At 37.9% G+C, this 25637-nt stretch overlaps 3 protein-coding genes across 4 annotated transcripts; all 3 read right to left on the bottom strand.

Moving 5' to 3' along the window:
- Nucleotides 1–678: 678 nt before the first annotated feature.
- LOC141018024 (uncharacterized) lies at nt 679–10803 on the bottom strand. 2 transcript variants are annotated; one of them, XM_073492874.1, is made up of 7 exons: nt 10682–10797; nt 9372–9692; nt 8539–8862; nt 3560–3679; nt 3285–3310; nt 2804–2875; nt 679–2235 (listed from the first exon to the last, which is right to left on the bottom strand). In XM_073492874.1, the coding sequence occupies exons 1-7, from the start codon at nt 10725–10727 to the stop codon at nt 2128–2130; spliced, it is 1017 nt and encodes a 338-aa protein (XP_073348975.1). In that variant the 5' UTR covers nt 10728–10797; the 3' UTR covers nt 679–2127. The 2 variants fall into 2 exon arrangements, with proteins under 2 accessions (XP_073348975.1, XP_073348974.1); XM_073492873.1 differs by lacking the exons at nt 679–2235; nt 2804–2875; nt 3285–3310; nt 3560–3679 and adding exons at nt 7153–7996; nt 8141–8169; nt 8261–8359 and having other exon boundaries at nt 10682–10803.
- Nucleotides 10804–13820: 3017 nt separating this feature from the next.
- LOC141018222 (uncharacterized) lies at nt 13821–18626 on the bottom strand. Its single transcript, XM_073493143.1, has 7 exons — nt 18517–18626; nt 17398–17718; nt 16582–16902; nt 16116–16235; nt 15847–15872; nt 15152–15223; nt 13821–14577 (listed from the first exon to the last, which is right to left on the bottom strand). Exons 1-7 carry the CDS (start codon nt 18560–18562, stop codon nt 14470–14472), a joined length of 1014 nt encoding a protein of 337 aa, XP_073349244.1. The 5' UTR covers nt 18563–18626; the 3' UTR covers nt 13821–14469.
- Nucleotides 18627–19556: 930 nt separating this feature from the next.
- Nucleotides 19557–22998, bottom strand: LOC141018224 (uncharacterized). Its single transcript, XM_073493144.1, has 6 exons — nt 22901–22998; nt 21775–22095; nt 20943–21266; nt 20664–20762; nt 20544–20572; nt 19557–20399 (listed from the first exon to the last, which is right to left on the bottom strand). Exons 1-6 carry the CDS (start codon nt 22944–22946, stop codon nt 20328–20330), a joined length of 891 nt encoding a protein of 296 aa, XP_073349245.1. The 5' UTR covers nt 22947–22998; the 3' UTR covers nt 19557–20327.
- Nucleotides 22999–25637: the final 2639 nt, after the last annotated feature.

Below are 25637 nucleotides of genomic sequence, written 5' to 3'. Positions count from 1 at the left end.
ACAATTTTGTACCGTTGTACTTTGTTTATATTTGGCGGACCCTGCCACCTTTCTAGCTTCAAACAGTGTTCAGGGACCTTATTATCCTCTGAGAACAGCTTGTTTATTCAGTTATGGAAAAGATGATTATTTCTGAGTTTGTTTATTTTCTGTTGTTAAGTTAAGTTTGTTAGTTTCCTCATTAATATTCTAAATATAAAAATTCTGAATTTGAATTTCTTCTCCGAAACAACATAGTGCCCCTTTAAACATGACAAAGCAGTTATTTAGTCAATATAATATAGATTAGTTAATAAATTTGTAAACATATCCATGAATGGAAATCTTTTATTGTATATTAAAGATTGCTGACATGCTGCATTGCTGTTTCCATGACACTTGTGATCCTCTATACATATTTTTCTGTTTGTATTTTTTTTGTTTGTGTGGAATGTTTTTTTTTAAAGAGATATCTTATATTTAGGGTCACAACATTTAAATTTACCATGAAATGTGCACATTCATCTTATAATTGTTTGTGTTTTATGATGTTTTTGATGAAGTATCTGAAACGTTTTGAGCTGGTTGCTCCGATGAGAGCAACAGGAAATGTGATGCAAGAGCTCTGACCCAAGAGGGAGGAACATGAAACTCTTTCTTCCTTAATCTTTTAAAAACACAACCCATGTCGACACACAATGATTGGCAGACTTATTTATAATATTACACTTTGGATGAAACGAGTTGGACTCCAGTGTGGGAAAGGCCAAAAAAAGTTAAGTGCAGGAAGAGGATATTCTTAAAAAATAAAAGTAAGCACATTAAAATTACTCACTGCCTTAACCAATAACACAGTAGATAACTAGACTAACATACAGTTAATACTGAATTTGGGCACTCATCTTCAACTTCTAAAGAAAATTCCAGGTTTATTATACTGTATAAATAACATGGGCTTATCACAGCAGTGCTAATGCAATACCTACGGAAGCCCTGAGGGGCAGGTGAAGACATTAAACTTGCCACAGATCATGTGTATAATGACTAAAGGGATAAAGCCAGGTTTCCAACAGTTGTACCCTGTCTGTGTCATGATGGCATTTTGAAAATAAAACATAAAAAATCACAAAAGTACTGTGCTCTAACAGCTGCAACTGACAGTAACCATTATAACCATGAACTATGATGGAACATAGAAAGGTTCATATATCAGAATGAGGCCGTTAAATGCTACTGCTTGATCTGACATGCTGATAATACACAATATTCCACCCACGACACTGACGGCAGATTAAAGCCAATTGTAACACATTCTTCGCCAAAAGAAAGACACTGACAGTGCTGTGACACACCCTGCTAGCACCAAATAGATGTATCTTGTGTTTAGAGTGCATGGGGAAATTAAAATACCCCTGTAAGAGCACATGAATGTTTTAGTCCTACTTAGAACATGAGGTAGAGGTGCACTTCAGCATCTTGTGGTCAAAATGAACTGAAAACTTGGTATCACACAAAAAAAAACACAGATCACAGATCAAGAAAATAATTGAGGAACCAAGGATAGAAACAGTTCAGATCAAACTTGGAAATGGAATGACATAAAAATAATCTCATTTGCCATAAATTCCATATATGACACAAAAAACAACAACATAAAAACAATAAGTAAGGCTTAAAGCCTGACCTGACAATGCTAAATCCCAAGTGAGAATACATTTGGATCCCACAATATGCTCACGAAAAGTGTGCAAATTAAAATCCCTGTTACAGCGAGAACTTATTCCACTATTCAGTGCGATTACTTTTCTGGTTGAAAAACAGAATATTGACTGAAATATCTGGAAAAACTGAAATAACAATAAGAATGCTCTGTACCTTTTTTTCTTGTCAAAAGTTATGTTTGTTAACTTGATTATCTATTGTGATAAGAACACAAAACAAAAAAACAATCATCCTGCCAATTCTGGGCTGAGTAATGGACCACAGACTCCTCCTACCATCAGTGCAGCAAAGCTAGAAACAAATACTAATACTTAAACATTTGATAAGAACACTGCTGCACAAACTGTCCACTTTCTATCAGACAGAAAACACTCTGGTAGTTTTTATGACTACGACATTATAACTGTAACTTTCATTTCCTCTGATTCATTTTGGTTTGCTGACATAGCTATAGAGGCAGCTGGGATCATCGTCTGCTTCTGTCTTCACTGCAGTCTTGACTGTTGAATAAGTGACTTCCTCTTCCTCTTTGACCTGTTTGACACAAATTAGATGTTTTACATCATTTACCAAAACATTTATAGTTCTGGTAAGTCACTGGTTGTTGGTCACACCAGGACCATATATGAACAAAAATGTTTGTCAGGGACTGAAATGAGAAGATACCCTACACTGCCGAGAGTATATGAACACTTAACATGTACATCCATATGTTGGACTTTGTATTGTAAAACCACGTGCACTAGTGTCCTGTCCGGTTCATCCTAAAGGTGTTGGACGTGTTTGAGGTCAGTCAAGTTTTTTCACATCAAACTAGGAAAACCATGTCTCTGTGGAAGTGACATGGGAGCGTTGTCATGTTGGAAGAGCTGCCACAAAACTGGAAACATTCAATTGTCTGAAACATAATTTTAGTCTGTAATAAAATTTAAGATCAACACAAAATAAGTGAACACGTACTTTGGGCCATGTAGTGTATGAGTAATACATCAGCATGTTGATGAAATACTTTCCATGATGGTGCTGCAGAGCCGACTTAAGATAAAGTCTAAAAATAGAAAACCACAGCTGAATAAATACGTAGCTGTTTTAAGTCTCTCACCTTTTTCTTGTTCGGGGCCTGTTGGATAGTGTGGCTAACAGTGGCGTAGGTCAGATTGCTCTCTGGCTCATCCTGAGTGCAAACAACACAATGATTCATGAAGCACAAACAGGTACAATTAACTTTGTTATTACAGTAAAGACAAAAAGACTTTCTACATCGTTGTAATATAACTGATAACAATAAGCATGGGTGTACATCATTGTAATTTTACCTAAACTTAATTGGGTTTAGATTTCACTCAAATGAATAATGCAGGATTATTTTTAGGAGAGATCAGTTAGTATTCCCGCATCATGAGACAAGTCAAAGACCAGTGAACCACTGATCAACTTGTTCTTGTACATCTTTTTTAACCAAATCTAAAATAAGGAAAGGTAAACACACTATTATTTTGTAGAGAACATATAAGTACAATATTTTTGGTAGTTAGTTTAATTGTTATCTTTATTGTGATTGTGTCACAAGACATTTTACTCACAGGGTGTTGGGCTGATTTTTGATCATCTGGAAGAAAAGGTAAAAATTCAAAGATTAGTTATTAAATATCATCATTCTGTACATTTTACACATTATCACATAAATCTTAACAGTTCCTTTATGTTTGTTGTCCTGGTTAATGTCAAGTTGTCATATAAATGTCAACTTTGCAATAAAAGTGACAAAACTGACCAAATGACACTTAATGACCGTCATTAACATTCATACAGACTCCTTTATGTTCATGTGTTACTGTATTTACTGTGGTTTACTGACCGACTGACACTTTGGCTCTCTTCCTGTGTTTGATGAGAACAGCAGCGATAACAACCACCACGACCACCACACCGCCCACTGCACCCATGATGATGTAGGTCTGTGGGTCAGCAGAGTGATCTGTAGTGAGAGGACAGCAGTCAGCCAGAGAAGTGAAACTCATGACACAATATGTAAAAATATGTGACCTCTCCTCTTAAAATACACAATCTAATGATTGAGTGATTTACAGGATTTATATGTAAAAATAATCAGATACAGATTTTGATTTTCATCTTAACCTAACATCACTGTTCTGTCTGTAGTCAGCTTCTATCTCATTCAGCTCTGGTCATTAGTTTCCTGATCAACAAACTAGCAGGTGTGTAGAACGTTCCATAGAAATGTGCATATCTTTAATATGGTTGTCATGATAATACTTTAATTCCAACATGTGAAACTTTGAAAAACCAACATGTGAAACTTTGTATCATCTTACCTGAAGCAGATTCGTCTGACTGATCGTCTCCTGTGAAGACAGGTGTGTAGTCAGCTTCTATCTTCACATTGTTCTCATCAACCACCAGACAGGTGTATCTCCTGTTGTGGCCACTCTGACGCTTCACAGTGAGAGAAGACACACAGTTCTTCTGTCCAAGGAACTTGTACCCTTCACCTTCACCAAGCACCAAGCAAGTTCTTGTCTCATCCATCCAGCAGATGCTGATCTGTTGACATTGATGATCAGTGTATCTGAACAGAGAGCACTCTAATGTGACTTCACTGTCCCTCTTTGGATCAGGGTCTGGTGGAGATGGAGAGACTGACAGAAAACAAGAGATAACTGTTCACTCAGTGTGAAAAATGTTTGGAGGACTTTACTACAAGGTCTGAACAAGTTTCTCTTCATCTTTTGTCTTCATTGTTTTACTGCATTAAAATATGAAGGTGTACTGAAATAAATGGAATCAAGACCTTTCAGTGTTGTTTCAACAATACAAATGACTTCATAAAATGAAAAAGTGAAAGCTGTAAAGAAAATGTATGAGCAGATTGATCTGTACATCTCTGTAAACTGGGGGAGGGGAACTTTTTACATGAATGACGGAGCAGGAGCTCTGTGATCATCTTAAAACAGTGAGGCATTCAGTTCACTTTGAGTATTATGGACATGATCTTCTCTTCTTTAAATGGAAGGAGTGTCTCCATATCGACTGGATGAATGATGGCTGCTCATCACTGTTCACCTTAATAAAGACACTGACAGACACCTGTCTGTCTCACTGGTTGCCCCCCTCTAAAAAAGAAAATGAGACTCACTTGTCAGAACATTTAGATATGTATATATATCTGTATGATAACCATATTCCCCCTGCCGGCAGATGTAGCGACCAGCATCATCAGCAGTGATGTTTTTAATGATCAAAGAGCAGGAAGTGCCCAGACTCAGTCTGACAGCTCGGACAGAGCTCATCTGAATTTTTCCTTTCGAAACCTCAATGAAAGTCTGAGACCGATCTCTGTTGTAACCCCATGACACAGTCGAGCATGTTGGATCAGAGGATGATGCTCTACCACAGGACAGGATGGCATCATGTCCAGCTCTGCTGTAGAGATGGATCTCTTCTCCACTGACGCCTGCTGGAAAGAAAAGAACACATGTTCTGTAAGAAATGACACATTACATATAAAATATCTGCATGGGGACTAAACAGTTAACAACAGTTAACAACTATGAGGATTTTATTTTATTTTTTAATCAACAAAGAATTGACAAAGATTGTCCAGGTCTGAATTGTGACTTTACATTTACAATGACAGAGAGGGAGTGTGTCACCCTCGGCCCTCTAGTGGTCGTGTTCATATAAGAGAGTCATTTTCATTTATGTCTCAGTTAATCAGTGAGTTGTGGCCTCTTTAGGATACAGCTCACCTCCACTGTTAAAACACAGAAAAAACTCTTCTCAGTCGATCAGAATAAACAAAGACTGACTCTGATCAAATAAAATCTGCACATCTGATGTTATTGACTTTGTTTTGTGTTATGTGCACTTTTATCATCCTGGTCAAGCCATGTCGTATCTGCATCCAGTTGTAATGTGATTACTTCAATATTCTTTCACATAGGTGGAGTTTAAAGAGAGCAAAGAGAGCACAGAGAGCAAACTGACTATTTGATCATCACTTCCCTGTTCTTGACATCTGCATATCATGAGTCTACATACTTTTAACAATGTAAAAATGATTGACTCATAATTATTATCCTCGTCTCACACAACCATTGGCTCATTTACAAACCATAGAGTTTATCAAAGTTTATCAAAGTGTTTGAAAGCAGGAAAACAGTGACTTGGTCATTTTCCACACTACCCTTTATATAATAGGAATGAAAATTCCAAACGTCTGTAAAATCCTGATCAACATTTAAATAAGAAAACAGCTTTACCTTCAAACTGAAGCACAAAAATAAAGATTAATCCCAGCAGAGACATTTTGTGTCCATTCTCTGTCAGCAGGCGGACGTCGTGTGAGGCTTTTCTTCTCTACAGCAGATCTGTAGGTGATGCTGCAGTTTCCTCTTTGTGGTTGATTACTGTGTTAAAATAACTTGAGAATTAACACCCGTCCTGCCAGACAAGAGAGTTAGACTCACGTCACTTCTGTTTCTTCTAAACAGACTGCACATGACACACTTGTGTGTCACAAACTGAAGTTGTGTCAGTTTATAGATTACAAAGAAATTCCATTTTAAGAGCATCTGACTTCCTGGCTTTGACAGACTTCTTGAACAAACTGACTCAAATAGAGCTAATGCAACTCTACACATGTTCCAGGAAGCGATTCCTCAAATATACACACATTGTTTGTGTTAATACACTTTATACGTCTTCATTTTCTTTTCCATGGAGTTGTGAAATATGATCAGGTGAAAAGCTTTTATCTCCAAATGTCAAGACTCAAAAGGAAATCCTCTTTTGGTTTGATGATGGTTATTTGGTGTCAACCAAAGGAATTCAGTGAGATTTTTATTTTTAGTCTGAGTAATGGAAATGTGTTCAGTTCCATTCTGTCATTTCTGTGGTGCAACCAAAACAGGAAGTGAAATATTTAGTGAGAAACAGAATGACAAAAGTAAAGCTGCGTTCCATCACCCATACTACCATACTATTTAATATGCCAGGAGAAGATTGAGTTTGTCCCAATACAAAGTATGTGAAATGCAGTATGCCAGTAATACCAGGATGTCCTACTACGTCCGGTTGTATTTTGCAGTATACGACCCACAATCCTCTGTGCAGAGGACAATACGTAACGGTGTGTCATGAGAATATAAACAAAGCCCAGAGAGCACCAACATTTGACAGCTCACTGACAGATGACAGACACCACAATGACACATGAAAGCACATTAAGTGTAAGTACTATGTTCTTTGTACTCAAAAGTTTGTGTTGAGGCTGAGACAGATATCGGAGCAAGAGGGTCAAAGTTCAAGGTGCATTGTCATTATGAAGTAATACGTCCCAATTGTATGTATACTGCATGCAACAGTATGTACTTTGTAAGGCAGCTGCAGTACGTACTGAAAGGAAAAAGAAGAAGTATGTAGTCAGGCTGAATGCTCACAGCAGGGTTGTCTCATATGACTTTAATATTGATGGTGTAGGGACAGATACAATATACACAGACAAACTGAAACAGCTGTCCGATGAAGTATCACAGTGTTTGTAGCAGATGCTAATTCACAACACCCGTCCATAGAAGGGCTTTTATGAAAATAAGAAATTCAAACATTGTGATAAAAAAGGCATTAAATCAGGTTCAGCACAATACAATGAAGTTCATGTTTAAAAGCATGACAGTGTTTAAAGAATCTGGGACATTTTCCAGCCATGTGACTGGAAACAACAGCAGATATGTTTAATGAGATGTCGGGACAATTTGCAGCTGTATTTGAGGAAAGAGAGCCAGATAAACCAAACCACGATGTTTTCCTAACCCTAACCAAGTGGTTTTTGTGCCTAAACCTAACCAGAACATAAACGCAGCATTGTCACGACATAAAACTGAAAACTGAACAAAGAGAAAGTCAAAGTGGCTCCATAAAGACATTTAAAGTTTCAACATGTTTGTGGTTTTGCAGAAATGTACATTACCAACAGTTATTCTGGTGACTTATCTGAAAAACTCTGATTAAATTGTGAATCTTTTATCAACTGAAACTACAAAACATCTGCTTGTTTTTGGAACAGAAACAGTTCAAGTTTTTACATCATTTAAGCTGTAAAATGAACAAACAATGTATCCCAAACATAGAACGATCATTTTGACTCAAAGCTTGGGTTAGTCGTGAAAGATGATGTTGACATTGGTGTGGAAGCTGCTGATCAGTCCAGTCTGGTCGCAGCAGGACGTGCTTCATCATTTTCATAAGTGACTTCGTCACCATCCGTATGCACCTGAGAAATACAACACAGCAAAGAAGATTGTGACAACGTTTCTACCAGAGAGTCTGCAGCCTCTGTGCTCACAGAAGGAACAACAGACTGAAATTAAAGTTACATCTTTCATTTTACAAATCATATTAGTTGTTTTTTACTCACATTGTCATTCTCAGGTGGTTTTCTGTTCCCTGGGGGAGAAACAATAAAAAGGAGCATTAAACATTTAAAATATGATTTATATGAACCAGTTCTATAAAATCATGGTGTGGATTTCCTCACTTGTGTCTCTGATGACAAGAACAGTGATGACAATCATCAGGATCAGTCCTGCAACTCTCAGAGTCAACATGATGGAGCTCAGAGGGACATTTGTGGAATCTGTTGAACAGGATTTTAAAACAACATGTCAGTTAATAAATAAGGACACTATTTAACCCCTGCAGGACAAAATAACCATGAAGTTACAAATGTTCCTCTTGTGGAAATATTTCATCTTCAACATGTGAAACTTTGAGAGAGTATCAGGCGAGCTTTGTATCTGCTGCATGTTATCTTACCTGAAGCAGATTCGTCTGACTGATCGTCTCCTGTGAAGACAGGTGTGTAGTCAGCTTCTATCTTCACATTGTTCTCATCAACCAGCTGACAGGTGTATCTCCTGTTGTGGCCACTCTGACGCTTCACAGTGAGAGAAGACACACACTTCTTCTGTCCAAGGAACTTGTACCCTTCACCTTCACCAAGCAGCACAGTTCTTGTCTCATCCATCCAGTGGATGATGATCTGTGGACATTGATGGAGATGAGTGTGTCTGAACAGGGAGCACTCTAATGTGACTTCATCATCCCTCTTTGGATCAGCGTCTGGTGGAGATGGAGAGACTGACAGAAAACAAGAGATAACTGTTCACTCAGTGTGGAAAATGTTTGGAGGACTTTACTACAAGGTCTGAACAAGTTTCTCTTCATCTTTTGTCTTCATTGTTTTACTGCATTAAAATATGAAGGTGTACTGAAATAAATGGAATCAAGACCTTTCAGTGTTGTTTCAACAATACAAATGACTTCATAAAATGAAAAAGTGAAAGCTGTAAAGAAAATGTATGAGCAGATTGATCTGTACATCTCTGTAAACTGGGGGAGGGGAACTTTTTACATGAATGAAGGAGCAGGAGCTCTGTGATCATCTTAAAACAGTGAGGCATTCAGTTCACTTTGAGTATTATGGACATGATCTTCTCTTCCTTAAATGGAAGGAGTGTCTCCATATTGACTGGATGAATGATGGCTGCTCATCACTGTTCACCTTAATAAAGACACTGACAGACACCTGTCTGTCTCACTGGTTGTCCCCCTCTGAAAAAGAAAATGAGGAAAATAATGAGACTCACTTGTCAGAACACTTAGAAATATAGATATATCTTTATGATAACCATATCCCCCCTGCCGACAGGTGTAGTGACCAGCATCCTCAGCAGTGATGTTTTTAATTATCAAAGAGCAGGAAGAGTCCAGACTCAACCTGACAGCTCGGACTGAGCTCATCTGAACTTTTCCTTTGGAAACCTCAGTGAAAGTCTGAGACCGTTCTCTGTTGTAAAACCATGTAACATTAGAGCATGTTGGATCAGAGGATGATGCTCTGCCACAGGACAGGATGGCATAATGTCCAGCTCTGCTGTAGAGATGGATCTCTTCTCCACTGACGCCTGCTGGAAAGAAAAGAACACATGTTCTGTAAGAAATGACACATTACATATAAAATATCTGCATGGGGACTAAACAGTTAACAACAGTTAACAACTATGAGGATTTTATTTTAGTTTTTAATCAACAAAGAATTGACAAAGATCGTCCAGGTCTGAATTGTGACTTTACATTTACAATGACAGAGAGGGAGTGTGTCACCCTCGGCCCTCTAGTGGTCGTGTTCATATAAGAGAGTCATTTTCATTTATGTCTCAGTTAATCAGTGAGTTGTGGCCTCTTTAGGATACAGCTCACCTCCATTAAAACATACATACAAAATGGGTGGAGTTTAAAGAAAGCAGAGAGAACACATACATCAAATAATCTGTTTGATTTATGTATATCACTTATCACTTCCCTGTTCTTGACATCTGCATATTAAGCTGAAGTCTATACATTGAATAATTGTAGTGGGTTGGAAATGCTACATGTTCAGTTTTTTTTAGGTAAACAGACACCCGCGTCATTTTCTGTAAACATTTGAATTATCTATACAGACTTTACATCAAGTTATTACACAAACTAGTCAGTAGATGGCGATCTGGTGCTACTGTGGATCCACTAGGGAGACTGCAGCTACATGCTCTGCTCATTTTCTGCTCTCAGAAATAAACGAGCACTGGCCTGAGCATGAGGCTTACTTTGCTCCTCTCTCTATCAATCCACTGAAAATGTTTTATTGGCTACACAGTGCTTCCTAGCCTGTGTATCCTTTGCTACTGGTCTGGCACCGGTAACATAATCTATCTGAATAGTATTGACTCCTAATTATTATCCTCGTCTCACACAACCATCGGCTCATTTAAAGGCCAGAAAGTTCAACAAAATGTATTAAAGTCACTTAAAGCAGGAAAACAGTGGCTGGGTAATCTGTCTCACAAGCCTTTATCTAATGAAAATTCACCATTTTTGTAAAATACTGATCAACATTTAAATAAGAAAACAGCTTTACCTTCAAACTGAAGCACAAAAATAAAGATTAATCCCAGCAGAGACATTTTGTGTCCATTCTCTGTCAGCAGGCGGACGTCGTGTGAGGCTTTTCTTCTCTACGGCAGATCTGTAGGTGATGCTGCAGTTTCCTCTTTGTGGTCGATTACTGTGTTGAAATTACTTGGGAATTAACACCCATCCTGCCAGTCAAGAGAGTTAGATTCACGTCACTTCTGGTCCTTCTAAACTGACTGTACATGACACACTTGTGTGTCACAAACTTAAATTGTGTCAGTTTATAGATTACCAGGGTTACCAAGTTTAACCAAAAGTTTGGACTGAGACTTTTGGGGTAGGGACCTTCAGTCGCTGGCAAAAATGGGGCCGTTTGAATCCAGATTTAGAGTAATATCTCATTTTAAATCAACATTAGGATTAGGCTGTTGTGACGTCATTATTTGGTCTTAACCATCAATTTTTGCTCATTTTCTCACTGTACCAGCTGCTCTCCCTGCCCTGTTGGCCTCTGTGTGCTCTCTGCCTCTCTGTCTTTACTCTGAACATACCAGTGAACATGCAAGAAACATTATCAGTAAATGAGTGACTAGAAAGATGTTCATACACATAGTCTACATTAAGATTAGACTGTTGTCATGTCATTATTCAGTCTTATTCTGTCATTATTCAGTCAGCCCCTCTCCCCCGACCAATTATTTTTGTAACTTAAAAAACAGTTTCCTGCAATTTTACATATTGTTCATAATGGACCAGCATCAGTAGAAATTAAAATAATAAATCTGATCAAACAAGAAAAATTCAGACAAATTATCACTGCCCAGAATGAAAGCAGGTCTTTCTGCTTCTTCCCTGACATCTTTGAAACACGTCAAAAAATAAAAAATATGTCCAGTGTGTATGACCCACACAGTCTCAAAAACTAGCTACTGTCCTGTAAATCCCCTTAGCTCATAGTATCAATTAGCTCACAAGCAAATAAGTGCTTTCTGTATTAAAATCTGTTTTGTGAATCCAATCTGACACTCGTTTGGAAATGTACCGGTTTGGAATGACAAGCTTCAGATGTATGTTAGTGGTTTTGAAACCCAATCAAACCCACTAACATACATCTACTGTCACATCTATCTCATTAAAGTCAATAGACGTCTTGTTTTTACATTTATTAACAATATCAATCATTTCTTTCTCTTCCACTGCTGTCAGAAACGTAGATCTGGGATTCCTTTCTATAGGATTATCATTCATTTCTTCAGCTGTGTGCCATTTATCACATGATCCATATTATAATTTTCATTATCATTATCAATAAAACACTGAGGACAACCTATTTGTTTAGAACCATTTCTAATAATACTATTTAATATATTCCATATTCTTTTAACATTATTTCATTATCATCTATTATTTTACTGAAGTAGTCCTTCCTACATCTCCTCATGATATCAGTTAACTTATTCTTATATTTCTTGTACTTATTTTCTCCCCTTTAGTTCTCTGACTTATGAAATCTTTGTAGTTTTCTTCTTGCAGGTGTTTTGTAATCTCCTGGTGATCCATGGATGATCTCTATATTTATGTTTTCTGCAATATTGTTTATGGGACAATTTGAATCATATAATGATCTGAATATTCTTGAGAACGTTTCATATGCACTGTCAGTATCCTTTTCCTTATATCATATTTCCCAATTTGTGCCAGTAAATGGTGTTTTAGTGCGTTCATTGACTCCTCCGTCCTCATTCGTCTGTATTCTGGTTTCTTGACCGGGTGATCTTCTTTGTGTTTAATGTCATAGACTGTAAAAACTGGTAGATGGTCGCTGATATCGTTGATTAATAGTTGGCTCATTGTATGGTTTTCTATGTCATTAGTGAATGTGTTGTTATAATTTGGTAAGGAGATGAGGACCCAAATGCAGCAAACACACGGAAGGCAGGATTTATTAAACAAAAGCTGAATGATACACAAAAACCAAGAGTCCATGGAAAACCAAGACTGAGTCAAAAGGACAAAAAGACAAAGTAGCAACAAAACAGCTGAAACAAAGTGCAAACAAAAGCAAAGTACAAATCAATGAAAACACAAGGAACAAAAACCAGAAACATACCACGGGGAAACACTAGGAGACACTGGAGATAACACGGGTGAGAAACTCAGGGTGGCGACAGGAGAACACAGAACAAACTGACCAAGACAAGAGGGAGCACAAAGACTACACACACACACACACACACACACACACACACACACACACACACACACACACACACTAACGAGGGGATGAGGTACAGGTAGAGCGAGGCGGGACAAGGACAGGTGAAGTAAAGGAATGGAAAAACACTGGAAGGAGGGAAAATCACACAGAGACAGGAACTGAAAAGCAACACACAACACATGAGGGCACAATTTCAAAATAAAACAGGAAATAAGAGAACACAAAAACCAGGACCATGGCATATGTTATCTATGAAAGTGGCACATTGGGATGTTACTCTACTGGGTCTGGTAATTTTTGGAAATAGGCTCATAGTGTACATTGTGTTGATGAATTCTTCAGTCATTTTTTGTTTATTTAGAGTCAACAGATCAATATTGAAATCCCCAAAAATGAAAAGTACATTCGACTTATTTTTGGAAACATTTCCTCCATCCAGTCCCTGACAGATTCAATACTAGACCCTGGTACCCTATATATACACAACTAATTATTATACTTTTGTTTTTCTCTCTGCAGATGTTTAGTTGTTATACTCTCTAATAAGTTGTCCACCACAGTTGTCGTACATTCTAACAATATATAATTCAGGTTTTTGTCTACATTCATAGCCACTCGTCCTCCACTCTTATTTTTTCTATTCATATAAATGAAATCATATCCGTCTCATTCAAAGTTTCTTCCTTTATCAGGGTTGATCCAAGTTTTGACTGTAAATTGTGGTGACTATTTAAGAACGCATTTTATTAATCTAGAAAAATAACATAATTCATATCAAAATGAGGTGGTGCTTCCGCTTCAGTTGACAGATGGTCATTATTCAGCTCACAATATTTTCTGAATGTTTGCAGCCTGTCCTGCTAAAGTCAATGCATGAAACTTTGCAGCTCTGACTCTGTTTCAAACATGAAAAAAAAAATCTCCTGAGAGAAATTTCTTTACTCAGTTTCAAACAAGAAAAAATATCTTTTTCTCCTTAAAACAAACAAACAAAGAAACTTTCACCAATTTCACACATGAAAAAAAATTCTCCTTGTTTTCACAGATGACGAAAATAATTAAGGGACTAGCGAGAAAAAACAATTTAGATCAGACTCAGAAAAGGGATCACCAGAGAAAAAGAAATCACACTTGCCAAAACTTTCATGAATGCCACAAAAAACAACAACATAAAAACAATAAGTTAGGCTTAAAGCCTGATCTTACAATGATCAAACCCAAGTTGAGGCACCATTGGATCCTACAATATAAAATTCCTGTTGCAGTGAGAACTTATTCAAGATGTTTTTTATCATTGAAAAACAGAATACTGACTGAAACATCTGGAAAAACTGAAATAACAACTAGAATGCTCTGTGCCTTTGCCACCAATTCTGGTTAATAGACTGTGTCTAAGTAATCATCACACTCCTACTGTCAGCACAGCAAAGCTACACAAGCTAGAAACAAATACTAATACTTAAACACTTGATAAGAACACTGCTGCACAAACTGTCCACTTTCTATCAGACAGAAAACACTCTGGTAGTTTTTATGACTACGGCATTATAATTGTAACTTTCATTTCCTCTGATTCATTTTGGTTTGCTGACATAGCTGTAGAGGCAGCTGGGATCATCGTCTGCTTCTGTCTTCACTGCCGTCTTGACTGTTGAATAAGTGACTTCCTCTTCCTCTTTGACCTGTGTGACACAAATTAGAGGTTTTACATCATTTACCACAACATTTACATTTATAGTTCTGGTAAGTCACTGGTTGTTGGTCACACCAGGACCATATATGAACAAAAATGTTTGTCAGGGACTGAAATGAGAAGATACCCTACACTGCAGAGAGTATATGAACACTTAACATGTACATCCATATGTTGGACTTTGTATTGTAAAACCACGTGCACTAGTGTCCTGTCCAGTTCATCCTAAAGGTGTTGGACGTGTTTGAGGTCAGTCAAGTTTTTTCACATCGAACTAGGAAAACCATGTCTCTGTGGAAGTGACATGGGAGCGTTGTCATGTTGGAAGAGCTGCCACAAAACTGGAAACATTCAATTGTCTGAAACATAATTTTAGTCTGTAATAAGATTTAAGATCAACACAAAATAAGTGAACACATAGTTCGGGCCATGTAGTGTATGAGTAATACATCAGCATGTTGATGAAATACTTTCCATGATGGTGCTGCAGAGCAGACTTAAGATGAAGTCTAAAAATAGAAAACCACAGCTGAATAAATACGTAGCTGTTTTAAGTCTCTCACCTTTTTCTTGTTCGGGGCCTGTTGGATAGTGTGGCTAACAGTGGCGTAGGTCAGATTGCTCTCTGGCTCATCCTGAGTGCAAACAACACAATGATTCATGAAGCACAAACAGGTACAATTTAACTTTGTTTTCACAGTAAAGACAAAAGACTTTCTACATCGTTGTAATATAACTGATAACAATGAGCATGGGTGTACATTGTGTAATTTTACATAAACTTAATTGGATTTAATAAAAATCACATGATCTTCTCAGTGTAAGTCACGTATCTGTGTTACTTTACATCCACTAACATCAATGTTAAATCCTGGACTGTTCAGAGAAACAGTTTTACTTTGTTTATTTGTTTTTTTTTTCATCATTCATCTGACAGGGACCTGCCAACCAAACTCTAAATATGTGGATTTATTTCACTAAAAATTGAGCAGATATGCTGATTGCAAAGATTTTACTCAAATGAATAATGAAAGGATTATTTTTAGGAGAGATCAGTTAGTATTCCCGGATCATGAGACAAGTCAAAGACCAGTGAACCACTGATCAACATGTTCTTGTACATCTTTTTTAACCAAATCTAAAAATAAGGAAAGGTAAACACACTATTATTTTGTAGAGAACATATAAGTGCAATATTTTAGGTAGTTAGTTTAATTGTTATCTTTATTGTGATTGTGTCACAAGACATTTTACTCACAGGGTGTTGGGCTGATTTTTGACCATCTGGAAGAAAAGGTAAAAATTCAAAGATTAGAATATCATCATTCTGTACATTTTACACATTATCACATAAATCTTAACAGTTCCTTTAAGTTTGTTGTCCTGGTTAATGTTAAGTTGTCATCTAAATGTCAACTTTGCAATAAAAGTGACATAACTGACCAAATGACACTTAATGACAGTCATTCACATTCATAAAGACTCCTTTATGTCTATGTGTAACTGTATTTACTGTGGTTTACTGACCGACTGTCACTTTGGCTCTCTTCCTGTGTTTGATGAGAACAGCAGCGATAACAACCACCACGACCACCACACCGCCCACTGCACCGATGATGATGTAGGTCTGTAGGACAGGAGAGTGATCTGTAGTGAGAGGACAGCAGTCAGCCAGAGAAGTGAAACTCATAACATATGTAAAAATATGTGACCTCTCCTCTTCAAATACACAATCTAATGATCGAGTGATTTATATGTAAAAATAATCAGATACAGATTTTAATTTTCATCTTAACCTAACATCACTTTTCTGTCTGTAGTCAGCTTCTATCTCATTCAGCTCTAGTCATTATTTTCCTAATCAACTACCTGGCAGGTGTGTAGAACGTTACATAGAAATGTGCATATCTTTAATATGGCTGTCATGATAATACTTTAATTCCAACATGTGAAACTTTGAAAAACCAACATGTGAAACTTTGTATCATCTTACCTGAAGCAGATTTGTCTGACTGATTGTCTCCTGTGAAGACAGGTGTGTAGTCAGCTTCTATCTTCACATTGTTCTCATCAACCACCTGACAGGTGTATCTCCTGTTGTGGCCACTCTGACGCTTCACAGTGAGAGAAGACACACAGTTCTTCTGTCCAAGGAACTTGTACCCTTCACCTTCACCAAGCAGCACAGTTCTTGTCTCATCTATCCAGCGGATGATGATCTGTGGACATTGATGATCAGTGTATCTGAACAGGGAGCACTCTAATGTGACTTCACCGTCCCTCTTTGGATCAGCGTCTGGTGGAGATGGAGAGACTGACAAACAAGAGATAACTGTTCACTCAGTGTGAAAAATGTTTGGAGGACTTTACTACAAGGTCTGAACAAGTTTCTCTCTATCTTTTGTCTTCATTGTTTTACTGCATTAAAATATGAAGGTGTACTGAAATAAATGGAATCAAGACCTTTCAGTGTTGTTGCAACAATACAAATGACTTCATAAAATGAAAAAGTGAAAGCTGTAAAGAAAATGTATGAGCAGATTGATCTGTCCATCTCTGTAAACTGGGGGAGGGGAACTTTTTACATGACTGAAGGAGCAGGAGCTCTGTGATCATCTTAAAACAGTGAGGCATTCAGTTCACTTTGAGTATTATGGACATGATCTTCTCTTCCTTAAATGGAAGGAGTGTCTCCATATTGACTGGATGAATGATGGCTGCTCATCACTGTTCACCTTAATAAAGACACTGACAGACACCTGTCTGTCTCACTGGTTGTCCCCCTCTAAAAAAGAAAATAATGACTCACTTGTCAGAACACTGAGATGTATGGCTATATCTGTATGAGGATAGTCCCCCTGCCGACAGATGTAGCGACCAGCATCCTCAGCAGTGATGTTTTTAATGATCAAAGAGCAGGAAGAGTCCAGACTCAACCTGACAGCTCGGACTGAGCTCATCTGAACTTTTCCTTCTGAAACCTCAGTGAAAGTCTGAGACTGATCTCTGTTGTCGTAAAGCCAGTCAACATTAGAGCATATTGGATGAGAGTATGATGCTCTGCCACAGGACAGGATGGCATAATGTCCAGCTCTGCTGTAGAGATGGATGTCTTCTCCACTGACACCTGCTGGAAAGAAAAGAACACATGTTCTGTAAGAAATGACACATTACATATAAAATATCTGCATGGGGACTAAACAGTTAACAACAGTTAACAACTATGAGGATTTTATTTTAGTTTTTAATCAACAAAGAACTGACAAAGATCGTCCAGGTCTGAATTGTGACTTTACATTTACAATGACAGAGAGGGAGTGTGTCACCCTCGGCCCTCTAGTGGTCGTGTTCATATAAGAGAGTCATTTTCATTTATGTCTCAGTTAATCAGTGAGTTGTGGCCTCTTTAGGATACAGCTCACCTCCACTGTTAAAACACAGAAAAAACTCTTCTCAGTCAATCAGAATAAACAAAGACTGACTCTGATCAAATAAAATCTGCACATCTGATGTTATTGACTTTGTTTTGTATTATGTGCACTTTTATCATCCTGTTCAATCCATGTAGTATCTGCATCCAGTTGTAATGTGATTACTTCAATATTCTGTCACATAGGTGGAGTTTAAAGAGAGCAAAGAGAGCACAGAGAGGAAACTGACTATTTGATCATCACTTCCCTGTTCTTGACATCTGCATATCAGGAGTCTACACACTTTTAACAATGTAAAAATGATTGACTCATAATTATTATCCTCGTCTCACACAACACATTTACAGACCAGAGAGTTTATCAAAGTTCATCAAAGTGTCTTAAAGCAGGAAAACAGCGACTTGGTCATTTTCCACACTACCCTTTATCTAATAGGAATGAAAATTCCAAACGTCTGTAAAATCCTGATCAACATTTAAATAGGAAAACAGCTTTACCTTCAAACTGAAGCACAAAAATAAAGATTAATCCCAGCAGAGACATTTTGTGTCCATTCTCTGTCAGCAGGCGGACGTCGTGTGAGGCTTTTCTTCTCTACAGCAGATCTGTAGGTGATGCTGCAGTTTCCTCTTTGTGGTCGATTACTGTGTTAAAATAACTTGAGAATTAACACTCATCTTGCCAAACAAGAGAGTTAGACTTACGTCACTTCTGTTTCTTCTATACAGACTGCACACGACACACTTGAGTGTCACAAACTGAAGTTGTGTCAGTTTGTAGATTACAAAGAAATTCCATTTTAAGAGCATCTGACTTCCTGGCGTTGACAGACTTCTTGAACAAAAAGACTCAAATAGAGCTAATTCAACTCTACACATGCTCCAGGAAGCGATTCCTCAAATATACACACATTGTTTGTGTTAATACACTTTACACTTCATTTTCTTTTCCATGGAGTTGTGAAATATGATCAGGTGAAAAGCTTTTATCTCCAAATGTCAAGACTCAAAAGGAAATCCTCTTTTGGTTTGATGATGGTTATTTGGTGTCAACCAAAGGAATTCAATGAGATTTTTATTTTTAGTCCAAGTAATGGAAATGTGTTCAGTTCCATTCTGTCATTTCTGTGGCGCAACCAAAACAGGAAGTGAAATGTTTGGTGAGAAACCAAAAATAGAAGGATGACAGGGATCAGTATGCGACCCACAATCCTCTGCGCATCTGAAGATACGTAACGGTGTGTCATGAGAATATAAACAAAGCCCAGAGAGCACCAACATTTGACAGCTCACTGACAGATGACAGACACCACAATGACACATGAAAGCACATTAAGTGTAAGTACTATGTTCTTTGTACTCAAAAGTTTGTGTTGAGGCTGCGACAGATATCGGAACAAGAGGGTCAAAGTTCAAGGTGCATTGTCATTATGAAGTAATACGTCCCAATTGTATGTATACTGCATGCAACAGTATGTAGTTTGTAAAGGCAGCTGCAGTACGTACTGAAAGGAATAAGAAGAAGTATGTAGTCAGGCTGAATGCTCACAGCAGGGTTGTCTCATATGACTTTAATATTGATGGTGTAGGGACAGATACAATATACACAGAGAAACTGAAACAGCTGTCCGATGAAGTATCACAGTGTTTGTAGCAGATGCTAATTCACAACACCCGTCCATAGAAGGGCTTTTATGGAAACAAGAAACTAAAACTTGTGATAAAAAAGGCATTAAATCAGGTTCAGCGCAATAGAATGAAGTTCATGTTTAAAAGCATGACAGCGTTTCAAAAATCTGGGACATTTTCCAGCCATGTGACTGGAAACAACAGCAGATATGTTTAATGAGATGTCGGGACAATTTGCAGCTGTATTTGAGGGAAGAGAGCCAGATAAACCAAACCACGATGTTTTCCTAACCCTAACCAGGTGGTTTTTGTGCCTAAACCTAACCAGAACATAAACGCAGCATTGTCACGACATAAAACTGAAAACTGAACAAAGAGAAAGTCAAAGTGGCTCCATAAAGACATTTAAAGTTTCAACATATTTGTGGTTTTGCAGAAATGTACATTACCAACAGTTATTCTGGTGACTTATCTGAAAAACTCTGATTAAATTGTGAATCTTTTATCAACTGAAACTACAAAACATCTGCTTGTTTTTGGAACAGAAACAGCTCAAGCTTTTACATCATTTAAGCTGTAAGATGAACAAACAATGTAGCCCAAACATAGAACGATCATTTTGACTCAAAGCTTGGGTTAGTCGTGAAAGATGATGTTGACGTTGGTGTGGAAGCTGCTGATCAGTCCAGTCTGGTCGCAGCAGGATGCGCTTCATCATTTTCATAAGTGACTTCGTCACCATCCGTATGCACCTGAGAAATACAACACAGCAAAGAAGATTGTGACAACGTTTCTACCAGAGAGTCTGCAGCCTCTGTGCTCACAGAAGGAACAACAGACTGAAATTAAAGTTACATCTTTCATTTTACAAATCATATTAGTTGTTTTTTACTCACATTGTCATTATCAGGTGGTTTTCTGTTCCCTGGAGGAGAAACAATAAAAAGGAGCATTAAACATTTAAAATATGATTTATATGAACCAGTTCTATAAAATCATGGTGTGGATTTCCTCACTTGTGTCTCTGATGACAAGAACAGTGATGACAATCATCAGGATCAGTCCTGCAACTCTCAGAGTCAACATGATGGAGCTCAGAGGGACATTTGTGGAATCTGTTGAACAGGATTTTAAAACAACATGTCAGTTAATAAATAAGGACACTATTTAACCCCTGCAGGACAAAATAACCATGAAGTTACAAATGTTCCTCTTGTGGAAATATTTCATCTTCAACATGTGAAACTTTGAGAGAGCATCAGGCTGAGCTTTGTATCTGCTGCATGTTATCTTACCTGAAGCAGATTCGTCTGACTGATCATCTCCTGTGAAGACAGGTGTGTAGTCAGCTTCTATCTTCACATTGTTCTTCTCATCAACCAGCTGACAGGTGTATCTCCTGTTGTGGCCACTCTGACGCTTCACAGTGAGAGAAGACACACAGTTCTTCTGTCCAAGGAACTTGTACCCTTCACCTTCACCAAGCAGCACAGTTCTTGTCTCATCCATCCAGCAGATGCTGATCTGTGGACATTGATGATCAGTGTGTCTGAACAGGGAGCACTCTAATGTGACTTCACCGTCCCTCTTTGGATCAGCATCTGGTGGAGATGGAGAGACTGACAGAAAACAAGAGATAACTGTTCACTCAGTGTGGAAAATGTTTGGAGGACTTTACTACAAGGTCTGAACAAGTTTCTCTTCATCTTTTGTCTTCATTGTTTTACTGCATTAAAGTATGAAGGTGTACTGAAATAAATGGAATCAAGACCTTTCAGTGTTGTTTCAACAATACAAATGACTTCATAAAATGAAAAGGTGAAAGCTGTAAAGAAAATGTATGAGCAGATTGATCTGTCCATCTCTGTAAACTGGGGGAGGGAACTTTTTACATGAATGAAGGAGCAGGAGCTCTGTGATCATCTTAAAACAGTGAGGCATTCAGTTCACTTTGAGTATTATGGACATGATCTTCTCTTCCTTAAATGGAAGGAGTGTCTCCATAATGACTGGATGAATGATGGCTGCTCATCACTGTTCACCTTAATAAAGACACTGACAGACACCTGTCTGTCTCACTGGTTGTCCCCCTCTAAAGAAGAAAATGAGGAAAATAATGAGACTCACTTGTCAGAACACTTAGAAATGTAACTATATCTATATAATGAAAACTGTCCTCCTGCCGACAGATGTAGCGACCAGCATCCTCAGCAGTGATGTTTTTAATGATCAAAGAGCAGGAAGTGTCCAGACTCAGCCTGACAGCTCGGACTGAGCTCATCTGAACTTTTCCTTCTGAAACCTCAGTGAAAGTCTGAGACTGATCTCTGTTGTAAAACCATGAAACACTGGAGCATGTTGGATCAGAGGATGATGCTGTGTCACAGGACAGGATGGCATCATGTCCAGCTCTGCTGTAGAGATGGATCTCTTCTCCACTGACGCCTGCTGGAAAGAAAGGAACACATGTTCTCTAAGAAATGACACATTACATATAAAATATCTGCATGGGGACTAAACAGTTAACGACAGTTAACAACTATGAGGATTTTATTTTAGTTTTTAATCAACAAAGAACTGACAAAGATCGTCCAGGTCTGAATTGTGACTTCACATTTACAATGACAGAGAGGGAGTGTGTCACCCTCGGCCCTCTAGTGGTCGTGTTCATATAAGAGAGTCATTTTCATTTATGTCTCAGTTAATCAGTGAGTTGTGGCCTCTTTAGGATACAGCTCACCTCCACTGTTAAAACACAGAAAAAACTCTTCTCAGTCGATCAGAATAAACAAAGACTGACTCTGATCAAATAAAATCTGCACAGCTGATGTTATTGACTTTGTTTTGTATTATGTGCACTTTTATCATCCTGTTCAATCCATGTAGTATCTGCATCCAGTTGTAATGTGATTACTTCAGTATTCTGTCACATAGGTGGAGTTTAAAGAGAGCAAAGAGAGCACAGAGAGCAAACTGACTATTTGATCATCACTTCCCTGTTCTTGACATCTGCATATCATGAGTCTATATACTTTTAACAATGTAAAAATGATTGACTCATAATTATTATCCTCGTCTCACACAACCATCGGCTCATTTACAGACCAGAGAGTTTATCAAAGTTCATCAAAGTGTTTGAAAGCAGGAAAACAGTGACTTGGTCATTTTCCACACTACCATTTATCTAATAGGAATGAAAATTCCAAACATCTGTAAAATCCTGATCAACATTTAAATAAGAAAACAGCTTTACCTTCAAACTGAAGCACAAAAATAAAGATTAATCCCAGCAGAGACATTTTGTGTCCATTCTCTGTCAGCAGGCGGACGTCGTGTGAGGCTTTTCTTCTCTACAGCAGATCTGTAGGTGATGCTGCAGTTTCCTATTTGTAGTTGATTACTGTGTTAAAATAACCTGAGAATTAACACCCATCCTGCCAGACAAGAGAGTTAGACTCACGTCACTTCTGTTTCTTCTATACAGACTGCACACACACACACTTGTGTGTCACAAACTGAAGTTGTGTCAGTTTATAGATTACAAAGAAGTTCCATTTTAAGAGCATCTGACTTCCTGGCTTTGACAGACTTCTTGACCCAAAAAGGTAATCCTCTTTGGTATCATCCCCCCGTCCTTCCAAAGTACAGAATCACCTTATATGTTTTTTTTGTTTGTTTGTTTTTTTCCATTCTGTCATTTCTATGGTACAACCAACAGAGGAAGTGACATGTTTGGTGAGAAACCAAAAACAGAAGACCAAGAAGAAGAGCCATGTTAGCATCTTTGTTTAGCATGTTAGCATGCCCATTAGCAGGAAACACAGACACAGCTGGGGATGATGGGAATGCCACCAGTGTGGTACTATGCTGTGTGTTGTAAAATGCATACTGTGGTTATCAAACTCTGAGTTCAACTCAGTAATCATTTTTTTGAATGCAAACAGGACACATTGATTCTCCATGGTGCTGCTGGAAGAACTGCAGAGTGCTACGTTCTCAAACAGTCTGGAGACAACAAAAGAGGAAAGAATGGAAGATATGAGAGATATGTATGTTAGTTTTTGCTGCTTTCACGTTAAGCTGCAAAGTTAGCAGAGAAACTGGGTGAAGCCTCCTGGACACCAGCCTCTCCACCCTCACCCTCTTCTGTCACGACTTCCTCTACAGGAGTCTGATGTGTGGTCTTCCTCTTACAGCCCACAAACCTGTGCCAGCAGGAAGTCCTCTTAGTCTCCCTCTTTGGAGCCTCAGGCGGGGTTGAGACTGTGGTGGTAAAGGTGGGAGGAGTGTCGGGACCACAGGGACCTGTTGTGGGTCCTTCTCAACAATGACACTGTTAATGAAGAGAAAATACAGATGATTATTCAGCTGTATAGTGGAGTCAAAATGCCACTGATATCAATCAAAAGTAGACTGAATGAGGGCAAAGTGTACTGTGCTTCAGTACAATTAAACTTAAAAACTTGGGTAATTCGATTTTCTGTTACTTCATACATACACTCAACTACACATGTTGTTTCATTGATTTGTTAACGTGTAACTCTTGCCAGAATGCAAACTAGGCTTTTTTGTGAATGTACCTGAGTCAAACCTTCGTGTAAAAGCATAATTACGACGCTGATGCTACCATACAGCTGCCCCTAGCACGCAATTGAAAATGATTTTGACCCGAAAACGAAACTACGGTAAATCTTAAAAGTGGCTTTTCATTGTAATTATGCTTTTGGCGAGAGCTTTAAGCCCTGTTCACACAGGAGTAGTATTACCAGGGGACCTGCTGGGATTTTTACCACCTCACGTTTTTGTTTCATATCTATTCTGTATTTAAATCATATTCACTGATATTATCTCCTGGATATGATGTCAAGGCTCAGTGTGACATCACAATAATATATACACCGCTGCATTATCCATTCATTTAGATCAAGTAACAGATGCTTTTCAGCTCAACTTGCTGCAGAGATGCCCTGCTTACAAATCTTGTTTCTTTAGATTTAAGAAAACATGTTTCTTCTGTACAAACCCCAACAAATGTCACATCGTCATGATTTAAATAGTTTTTTCAATTAAAATGAAAATTGTGTTGCTAAATGATCATTCCCTTTAATCTTGAATCTAATTAAAATCACAATCTGCTGACAATCAAAATCAAAATAATCACAAAATGATTTATGACTATCTAGTGCAGTGAATCTATGACACTATCCTCGTCCTTTACACAATATTTAGAAAAGTATGACAAAAATGTTAGCATATATATGTATTTTCTTAGAAAATATATAAGATACAAAATATCATTCAGAATAAAATGAGTAAGTTACAATAATAACATGAGGCGTTATCTTACCTCTTCTGTGGGTTGGAGCTTATCTTGTCTCCAACTTCCACATCTTCAGATTTTTTCTGTTAAAAATACACAAAAACATACATGATTATATATGACAGACACATAATCAGCTCAATGTGCACACCATCAGTTTAGGAAATAAATGCATACCTGTTGTCGTCTGCAACGTCTGAAAAACATCTTCGCAGCGACCGGTAATTCTCTCAATAATAAGCCCACTCATGGGTGGTTGGCATGTAAAATCATTTAGTATTTTTGAAGCTAAATCGTGCAGCGTTTCAACGTTTAAAACTATTAACATTCAAGACTTACACCCTGTTCACCTGGGTGGTGGTCCTATGAATGAACCACATGACTAACTCCAACTTTCTCCAGCCATGAAGTTTCTAGCTAGTGTCAAGACCCCAGGAAGAGCACCAGGCTTTGAAGCCGACTTTCATAGTGGCCTAACTGTGTAATTACAACATCATGTGATGCACTGGGGGCCAAAAAGACTTTTCCCCATAAGCTTACATTGTGAAAGAAGCATCCCAATTTCGAGCCATTCGGTCCAATAACATTTGAAAAGTCTAGAAAAGCTGCACAATTAAATTGTTTTATCTCCATTCAAGTTAGCCGAGTGCTAAACCCGAAGTTAGCCAGC

Source organism: Pagrus major, chromosome 22 (assembly GCF_040436345.1).
Source record: "Pagrus major chromosome 22, Pma_NU_1.0".
Classification (NCBI taxonomy): domain Eukaryota; kingdom Metazoa; phylum Chordata; class Actinopteri; order Spariformes; family Sparidae; genus Pagrus; species Pagrus major.
This window is presented reverse-complemented; position numbering and strand designations above follow the sequence as displayed.

What these genes read in the sequence shown, in the direction of transcription:
- LOC141018024 (XM_073492874.1), bottom strand. Translation starts at nt 10,727, where the DNA reads ATGTCTCTGCTGGGATTAATCTTTATTTTTGTGCTTCAGTTTGAAG. An exon ending in TTTTGTGCTTCAGTTTGAAG is followed by an intron (nt 9,693 to 10,681) that starts GTAAAGCTGTTT and finishes TTTTCTTTCCAG; the next exon opens with CAGGCGTCAGTGGAGAAGAG. An exon ending in AAAAATCAGCCCAACACCCT is followed by an intron (nt 2,876 to 3,284) that starts GTGAGTAAAATG and finishes GTTTGCACTCAG; the next exon opens with GATGAGCCAGAGAGCAATCT.
- LOC141018222 (XM_073493143.1), bottom strand. Translation starts at nt 18,562, where the DNA reads ATGTCTCTGCTGGGATTAATCTTTATTTTTGTGCTTCAGTTTGAAG. An exon ending in GTCAGACAAATCTGCTTCAG is followed by an intron (nt 16,236 to 16,581) that starts GTAAGATGATAC and finishes CTCTCACTACAG; the next exon opens with ATCACTCTCCTGTCCTACAG. An exon ending in GAGAGCCAAAGTGACAGTCG is followed by an intron (nt 15,873 to 16,115) that starts GTCAGTAAACCA and finishes CTTTTCTTCCAG; the next exon opens with ATGGTCAAAAATCAGCCCAA.
- LOC141018224 (XM_073493144.1), bottom strand. Translation starts at nt 22,946, where the DNA reads ATGTCTCTGCTGGGATTAATCTTTATTTTTGTGCTTCAGTTTGAAG. An exon ending in ATTTCTAAGTGTTCTGACAA is followed by an intron (nt 21,267 to 21,774) that starts GTGAGTCTCATT and finishes GTTTTCTGTCAG; the next exon opens with TCTCTCCATCTCCACCAGAT. An exon ending in TCTTGTCATCAGAGACACAA is followed by an intron (nt 20,573 to 20,663) that starts GTGAGGAAATCC and finishes TTTCTCCTCCAG; the next exon opens with GGAACAGAAAACCACCTGAT.